We start from the raw sequence: 8504 nt of genomic DNA, 5'->3' as shown, positions 1-8504 counted from the left end.
GGTTTGCTCCAGGAAGAGCTGTCATCGCAAGATGCAGCTAGTGAGTGAGGCTCACGATTTCGCTGTTCATCCACTTGCGGGAGGGGTGGGGGAGGGAGATAAGAAAAAAAATATGTATTTCCCACACTGACAGAGTAATGCCAAACTCTCTGCGAGTGGGAAGAGCAGAGCAGATGCTGGAATGAGATGCCAAAGCAGCTCCCCTTTCCCCTGCGCTTTTGGGTGCCTATAAATTGCTCCAGCGCGCTCGTCAGCCTCCTCCTCTCCTGGCAGGTGGCACCCGGGCAGGATCCCGCTCTCCCTTCGGCTCCGGCTCCGGCTTCGGCGCGGCGGCGCGGACACTGGGCGGCGGGCACCGGGGCGGCCGGGAGGCGCGTCCCCGCTGAGGACAGTCGTCTCTGCGAAGAAAAAAAAAGAGAGAGAGTGAGAGCGAGCAGGCGAGCGAGGCGATCGCGAGAGGAAAGGCAAGTTCCAGGGAAAGTTGACTCGGACTGGCACAGCCTGCAAAAAAAAAAAGTCGATCGCCAGCGGGAGCATAAAAGTGCGGGCGGCCGAGGCGCGGCGGCAGCTCTCCCTCCTCTCCCTCTCCGCTCCCTTGCCCGCCCGGTGGCTGCAGCGGCCGCAGCGAAGCGCCGCGACCCGCGGGAGCCCCGCGCCACCGCCGGCCCGTGGGAGGGCGGCCGAGCCCCAGGGGAGCCGAGCTCGCACGGGCTCGGCGTTTTTTCGGCTCTGAGGAGGAACCCCGCCAACCATCAAGATTTTGTCCAAAAGCAGACAAGAGGATCGCCCTGCGCTGAGCCGGCTGGTGGGCAGCAGGCGGCGGCTGATCGCGGCCGGCGCGCTGGGGGTGGTGATGGTGCTGCTGCTGGTCATCCTCATCCCGGTGCTGGTCAGCTCGGCCGGCACCTCGGCGCACTACGAGATGCTGGGCACCTGCCGCATGGTCTGCGACCCTTACGGCGGCACCAAGGCGCCCAGCACGGCGGCCACGCCCGACCGCGGGCTCATGCAGTCCCTGCCCACCTTCATCCAGGGGCCCAAAGGGGAGGCCGGCCGGCCGGGCAAAGCGGGGCCGCGCGGCCCACCGGGGGAGCCGGGGCCGCCCGGCCCGGTGGGGCCGCCGGGTGAGAAGGGCGAGCCGGGGCGGCAGGGCCTGCCGGGCCCCCCCGGGGCGCCGGGGCTGAACGCGGCCGGGGCCATCAGTGCCGCCACCTACAGCACCGTCCCCAAGATCGCCTTCTACGCCGGCCTCAAGCGGCAGCACGAGGGCTACGAGGTGCTCAAGTTCGACGACGTGGTCACCAACCTGGGCAACCACTACGACCCCACCACCGGCAAGTTCACCTGCTCCATCCCCGGCATCTACTTCTTCACGTACCATGTGCTCATGCGGGGTGGCGACGGCACCAGCATGTGGGCCGACCTCTGCAAGAACAACCAGGTGGGCGCCTCGCCGGGGGCAGCCGGGGACACGAGGGCAGCAGGCGCCCGGGGAGAGCCGGGCTCCCCGAGGGAGCGGGCGCTGTGCGGGTAGCGGGCGGAGCGGCGCGGGAAGGGCGGGAAGCGGGCGGGGAGGGGGAGCCGGGCGGCCGCTGGAGGCGGCGCGGTTGCGAGGAGGGGTGAGCCCCGAGGGAGCCGGAGGGGACCGGCGTTCGTCTTTCCGCAGCCGGCGGGGACCTTGCGGGCAGCGCCGCCCCGCTCCGCCTCGGGTGCCCGAGGACCACCGAGGGGCCGGGGGTTCCGCGCAGAGCAGAATGCGGACTCGACGCTCTCTCCTCCCCGAGAGCCGCGCCGCAGGTGCCTCTCCCAGCCCGCCGTCCGGGCCGCCCCGCAGGCACAGCAGCACCTGTTCGGCGCCGCTCCCAGCCCGCCTGGGACATGGAGCGCTGCCCGCAGTTCTGCCGGGACGAGAGCGGGGGGCGGGCACGCAGGCAGCGCTGCCCCCGCAGGGGTGAGCATAGCCCGGCCCGCGCCCCGGCGTTCCCGGGAATGGGAAACTCCCCGGGAAGGAAGGGGAGCTGGAGACGGCGGGTGAACTCAAGAGAGGGTAGTACTGCGTGGGGAAAGGGTGAGGTGGGTGGGAGGAAAGCAGGCATGGCAAGGGGTGCTGGGTTTGACACGCTCAGCCCCCGGCGGGAAGGAGGCTTCTCCCCGCCCGGGAGAGCTGGTGACAGAGTGAGCACGGCGGCCGCAGAGCTCGGCCCTTGGCGGGCCAGCGCCAGGGGAGGCCCCGGCTGATGGATCGTGGCGGGGAGACACACCGGGCGACTGGAGAGCCCAGGCACGGCCCGGGTCTGTCGGCATCCCCCGGGGCAGGATGGAGACAACGGAAATAATTAAAGGTCTTGCGATGCTACCTGTCTGAAAGACACAGGAATCATTTCTTTTAATTAGGATAAACGTTGCCACCGCGCTCGCAGAGGCTGTGCCTATAACATTGCCTCCGGGGAGCCGTCCTTTGCAATTTTGCGCCTCTTCCGTACGTAGTTAACGGACGCGGATCGGTTGGCTCTAATTCCTACAGCGCTTAGCGGCACCGCCATCCCTCTGGCTCTGGGTGCCCGGGGGCAGCGCGGTGTGTGCCCGGGCGTTCCCGTGTCCCCGGAGCTCGGCGGTGCTCCCGCCGGTCTCCCGGCCCCCCCGTGCGGGGGGAGGGCGAGGGACCTGCCGAGCATCGGCTGCTCAACAGGTCCCTCAGCGTCCGAGCCGTCCCGGCACCCGGGGACTGAGGGGCCGTACGTCGGCTCTGCCGGGCTCCGAGAGCTGTCGCTCTCCCCGGGCTGTTCACCCCCCGGCGGGGCGGGCTGGGGGATTGATCAGCTCTGTGCGGTATCCGTGGGACTGAACACCGGCCCCGTGCCCCCGCCGTGCCGGGCGGGTCGCGGTCGGGCTCGTTCGTTCGAGCGTCTCGTCCCACGCCGAGCCCCTCCGGCTCACGGCCCTTTGTGCTCAGCGCACACCGGAGCGGCGGCCGCCGGTAAATTAACCTGATACACCACTTAACCTTTTGTATATGGCTCCTCAGAAGGACTGTGAAAACAGAATAATGAGGACATCAGCGGCAATTAATTAAGTTAGAAAACACCTACTATAAATACCGTCTCAGCAGATAAACCAGGACTAGTAAAGCAAAGTATGTCGCAATACATTCACTTCGATATCTTCATACAAAGGGAAATCTTGTATACTACAAGAATACCATTTTACATGCAAATAAAGCATTACTCTATTTTTTACCCCTACTTATAATGTTTTAAATTGTTTGTTTTCACTAATCTTGAATATATATATAGCAGTACTTTTAAAGAAGTACCCAGTTATAAATATTAAATTGAGCCTGAAGTCTAACCATTCCCAAATATAGCTACTTCCAGTACCAGACAGACAAATTAAACTCGTAGTTATTCAAAGAAGAAAAAAAAAGGCCAGGGCTTCTGTGAATATATTTGTATATACCCGTGCGAGACAAGTATTTAGGTAGTATAAACTGCATATAAACTGTTTGAAATGGACCCGCAGTTTTAATCCATCAGTAATTATGATTTGTACTTGAAACACTAAATGCTGATGTGACACTTATAATACACTTTGTGTATTATATAATACACTTTGTGTATTATTTATAAGAAAGCTCAGAAATTTTGGAAGTTGTGGAGTGACAAAGGTAACATTACAAATCCAGTGTTTTCTAACAATCAAAAAAGCCAAACCATTGGAAGTGTATATCAAATATCATTTCTAAGCAATACATATGTAGAACCTCAAGGTCCTCGGTGTTAATGCTACTTTAATGGTTATCAAGCTTGAACAGGGAAGTGCTGAGATGGCTAAGCAAATATGTGTGTGCAGCCAGAGAGCATAGCTTCATGAAAAAACTTGCATGAACTTGTGAAATGTATTGTCCCTTAATGGTTTAATTTTGAGTTACATTTACTGTCTCGCAGCAGTACACTCACTGAGAATTCATTTGAGACTGTTCTCCTAGGCTTTAAAAAGAAATTGCTCTGACTAACCAAGCAAGGAGGTAAAACCCCTAGGAATAGTGTACTGGAGTCTGTGGGACCTTTGATGCTATACACAGGGCAGTAAGATCTGCACTTTGGTTTCTAGACTTTCAACACCCAAAATATTTTTTTTTCAGCCAGTATGTACTATGTAGAATCTTAAAAATGAAATATCCATTGCTGTTGTAGTCAGTGTCCACATGCTGACTCCTTTAGCATAGTCACTAATACGAGTTCTCCTTTACTATCCACAGAAACACAACGTTTTATACAAATCCACAAAGTAGCATTTCATTAGGATGTAAATGGGAATTGGAAAAGTATATTAAAACCATCTGCTTGCCAGTACGCAAGACACTGGTTGGAAGTTTTTCTAGCTCATGTATAGTCTTTTCCCTTTTCACTCGTCACCATTTGCCCTTTCCATTTACACGGCCAGCAAGCATTTCAGTCTGTTATTTTCTCTGGAAGGTATTTCCAGGGTTAATGACCCAGAGAGCCTTCGACTCCACCCTGCCCGTAATTAATCCCGAGGAAACATCCGGTGCTTAGAATAATTATCGCTTAAACACTAGCAAAATAGATCAATAATGGTAAACAATACCAGACAAGTCAGAATCAAGAAGTCCTGAAATAGTCGGGGTTAATCATCATGCCATGTATCAGTTTAAATTTGCAGCCTGTCACAGCACTGCAAGCTTTTGCAGCCTTTCTCACTCTTCTTACAGGATGCATAAAGAATTTCCACCTACTGTGATCTTTAAGCTGCATAATGCCATAAGATCCTGCATGGTAAAAGAACCCCTTCCTTTATAGCATTTCAATATTAATGTGAAATCATACCACATGAAAATTTAATTTGGAAATTTATCATGTAAACTTTGAAAGGAATCCATGGAAAATTGTGACTTATAGCCTATTTTTTCAATTCAGAACAGATAAAATCCCACATATAGTACGCCAAGTCATGCATTATTACTTAGTTCAGCTTTGCAATGCCACTAAATCATTTACTGCTCTGTAACTATGCTAGAACAAAGACAAGCAACAAGCAGATGACGTGTTACACTGGAATAAATCACATACAACCATCTTTAAATATTTTACCAAACACGGTCAAATTATATATAAATGATTTGGAGACTTACAGTGGCATAGACTGCTCATTGCTGGAAACCAGCATATATATTGAAACTACAGATTACTTCCAGTTTGCAAGAAATGTCAAATTTAATCAGTAGCGGAATAGCAAGGGAGAAATGGGAAAAAAGTATGTTTAAGGGAAAGTTGCAAATGAAAAGCCCTCAATGACATGTAAATTCCAAAAACCTCTTAAAGCAAATAGTGACTTTCCTGTGATTTTTTAAAGCTGCATCTCTTAAAACACAGCGAAATTAAATTTTTGCTTACTGAAATGTGGCAATAGGAGTTTTTTCAAACCCAGACTAGGATCCTTACCTGCTTGTGTGCATGTGTGTGGGTGGGTGTGTATTTCTTGTATTCTTTTCTGCAGCATGATCCTATTACTGGTATGACAATAAACTGCCTCTGGAAAAAGTCCAGCTGGGGAGCTCCCTGTGGATCCTCATCATTGTCAATCACTTGTCCCACTGAAATAAAAGTTACACCAATGTAAAACTAGCACATGACCATATCCAGTTCTCCCAACTCCAGTTATTCTTACACATATATTTAAAAAGGCTCCAGACATTTACAGGAGATCAAGAAGTTTTGTATTCATCAGATGACTGAGAAAGGAGCGTGTTATTGCTTTAGTTTCAGATGTTGTAGGAGAAAATAAGCAATAACCATAGGAAAAAACATGAAATATAGGTTGCCAGATGTTTAAAGTGGCAACTCATGCACGGTGAATAAAACATTGAGGATATGCTATAAGTTCACAATGCAAGAAAAGCCACCTGAGTTTTCTTAACCACTCATTGTGTATTTTATGTAGGTTCGAGCTAGTGCGATTGCTCAGGATGCTGATCAGAACTACGACTATGCCAGTAACAGCGTGGTGCTTCACTTGGAGCCAGGAGACGAAGTTTACATTAAATTAGATGGAGGAAAAGCACATGGAGGAAACAACAACAAATACAGCACATTTTCTGGATTTATTATTTATGCTGACTGATAATGAGTAAAAAGACCCACCAAACCAGTCCAAAAATGAAGCCTGCTCTTCTAAGTGATGGATTTGCGTGGCAAAAGTCAATGAAACAAGTACCCCAGCAGAGAGCGACCACCAAACACCTCAGTAGCGGGGGAAAAAAGTCAAATGCTACCTGATTCACATCTGTACAACACAGAGAAATCTTATGTTAAAAAACGACAAAACAAGCTCAACAGGTGTGCGATCCACTACCGCCAAAGCAAATACTTCCTCATTGTTAGTGTCCATGTGAATGAAGTTCTACATAGATCAAATTTTTATAGGAAAAAAGCCCACCTAAGGACGCTGAGTTATTTCTTCAGTGTATATGATACTTTGATGTGTTATGATCTTGCTGCTTTATCCATACTTCAGCTTTGGTTCTTGTGACTTACTTGCTAACAATGATGCTTGGAGTCCACTGATAGTGTGGTGAGGAATGATTTTACAATAAAAGGAAGAGGTAATCAAAATATACTTTCTCTCTGCAAAGAAATTGTTTGCCTTGTACTTTTCTTACCCTTCCACTTAAAACTAGAAACTAATCATCTTCAAGCCTTAACTCAATGTTCCTGCTTTGTAGGTTTACATTAGACTTTTAACATAAAATCAGTCCAGTGGAGTTGTTTAAATTTTGTCTTTCCCTTAGCTGTGTTCTAAAAGAAAAAGGAGGATAGAAGAAACACTTTATTTTCCCCTGAAAAATGTAATAGTTGACAAACTATTCTGTTGGATCAAATCCCTGATTCCACCAAAGCCAATGGCAAAACTCCCATTGCTATTAGTGGAAAAGGGATTTGGCTTTTTTGATTTGTATACGTGTAAATATATATTTAGACAATTATTACAGGCCCATTCTTGATGGTTAGTTGTGTAAATATTTAGAAAGCCTATCATCCACATCATCACACTAAGGTAGAGTGTTTTCTTTGCAGCAATTAGTTTTCATTAGTCTTTTAGCACTTAGTCTGTACTTGGGTACTATTTTTAATAAAGTAGTTATGGATTAATATACTGCAGATGTTCCACTAGAATTCTGTAGGAATATAATGGTTCAAAACCTTAATTGTCTTAGGTGTCTTGTCTCACTGAAGTTAATGGGATTCTTCCCACAAAGGAGGAGTGGGAGATCTGACACATAAGAAAATGCTGTCACATAGACCTTTTCCATGGAAGCTAGTTACCAGTTTGTAGTAAGGTGTGCCTATGAGATGGACACAGTTGAGCATATTACCAAAAATGATTAACACATATGCAAAGAAAGAAGCAAATATTTACATGCAAAAAAAAAGTGTGTATTAAAACTTATTTTTCTCATTCATATATGTATAGATATAGATATATAAAATCTAAAAGAGGTTTAATCCATATAGAGGATTAATGGCTTGGAGAATTAAACTAAACACAGATACTATGAGTTACATAGTTATAAAAATGCTTTAGAATCAGTCATACCAGTAATGTCCACAGAATATTTTTATTCAGAAAATGGATTTATTATTTGTTTTGGTTTTGGGAGGCTGTCTGTTTCTCTCAGGTTAAAACTCGCAGATTTCATTCTAAACCTAAATTTTAGCAAGATTACTAAATAGTTCTTTAGCACAGTTGGTTATGTTATTTATTTTTAACATTTCGGCAAAATCAAGTCAACATTTCTATAAATCATTAAAGTATAATAGAGGCTACCCCTACCATTGCTATTTCATGTACTTTGCCACAAGCAACCTTGTCTAATGTACTAAGGGTACAAACTCAGATTTATCTGCACTAAAATGTCTGAAGTGTCTGCCACTGTGACAAAAAAGCTCTCCAGTGCTGGCTGCTCAGCAAAAGTCTGATAAAGATTGTACACATCTCTCTAAAAATCTCATCTGAATAAGTGACGGTTCTCTTCAACAGAGCATGTTACTCTTTGTTTCTGTTTTGAGTCGTCCAATTCAAAACAAACGCCGAGTGAGTCTCGGCTGACGGAGAGGATCACCAGGCAAACTCCTGTAGGGTTTATAAGGGGACATAGTGCTGCCAGCTGCTTGTGTGTTATCCCACCAGAATGGTTAACGCTCCTACTTTATGACGAAGTGCCAATCTGTATCTGTACATCGTAGTGATTACTCCTGTTTTATTTCTATGAGGCAATTACTTTAATAACAAATGTGTAACTGAACTTGGTCTGTTCGCTCCACTGTTGTTTTACTGGTCAGTGCACTCACACAGCAGTGTAGCTAGAGATCCTCTATGTAGTGCCACACACCAATGCACCAAGCTAGAGATCATTCACAACCAGCAGTGCGTATTTACTAAGGTGTTTATTGGAAAGGCTCAATACTACAAGATGTATATGGTCA

General features: G+C 48.0%; 1 protein-coding gene across 1 annotated transcript; it reads left to right on the top strand.

Annotated features, from left to right (window-relative positions):
* The first annotated feature begins 703 nt into the window (after positions 1-703).
* C1QL3 (complement C1q like 3) lies at positions 704-7792 on the top strand. The gene is made up of 2 exons (XM_017817197.1): positions 704-1441; positions 5962-7792. Exons 1-2 carry the CDS (start codon positions 854-856, stop codon positions 6139-6141), a joined length of 768 nt encoding a protein of 255 aa, XP_017672686.1. The 5' UTR covers positions 704-853; the 3' UTR covers positions 6142-7792.
* The last annotated feature ends 712 nt before the right edge of the window (positions 7793-8504 follow it).

This window comes from Lepidothrix coronata, unplaced genomic scaffold (assembly GCF_001604755.1).
Source record: "Lepidothrix coronata isolate B3197 unplaced genomic scaffold, Lepidothrix_coronata-1.0 Scaffold59, whole genome shotgun sequence".
In the NCBI taxonomy this organism is placed as follows: domain Eukaryota; kingdom Metazoa; phylum Chordata; class Aves; order Passeriformes; family Pipridae; genus Lepidothrix; species Lepidothrix coronata.
This window is presented reverse-complemented; position numbering and strand designations above follow the sequence as displayed.

What these genes read in the sequence shown, in the direction of transcription:
- C1QL3 (XM_017817197.1), top strand. Translation starts at nt 854, where the DNA reads ATGGTGCTGCTGCTGGTCATCCTCATCCCGGTGCTGGTCAGCTCGGCC. An exon ending in ACCTCTGCAAGAACAACCAG is followed by an intron (nt 1,442 to 5,961) that starts GTGGGCGCCTCG and finishes TATTTTATGTAG; the next exon opens with GTTCGAGCTAGTGCGATTGC.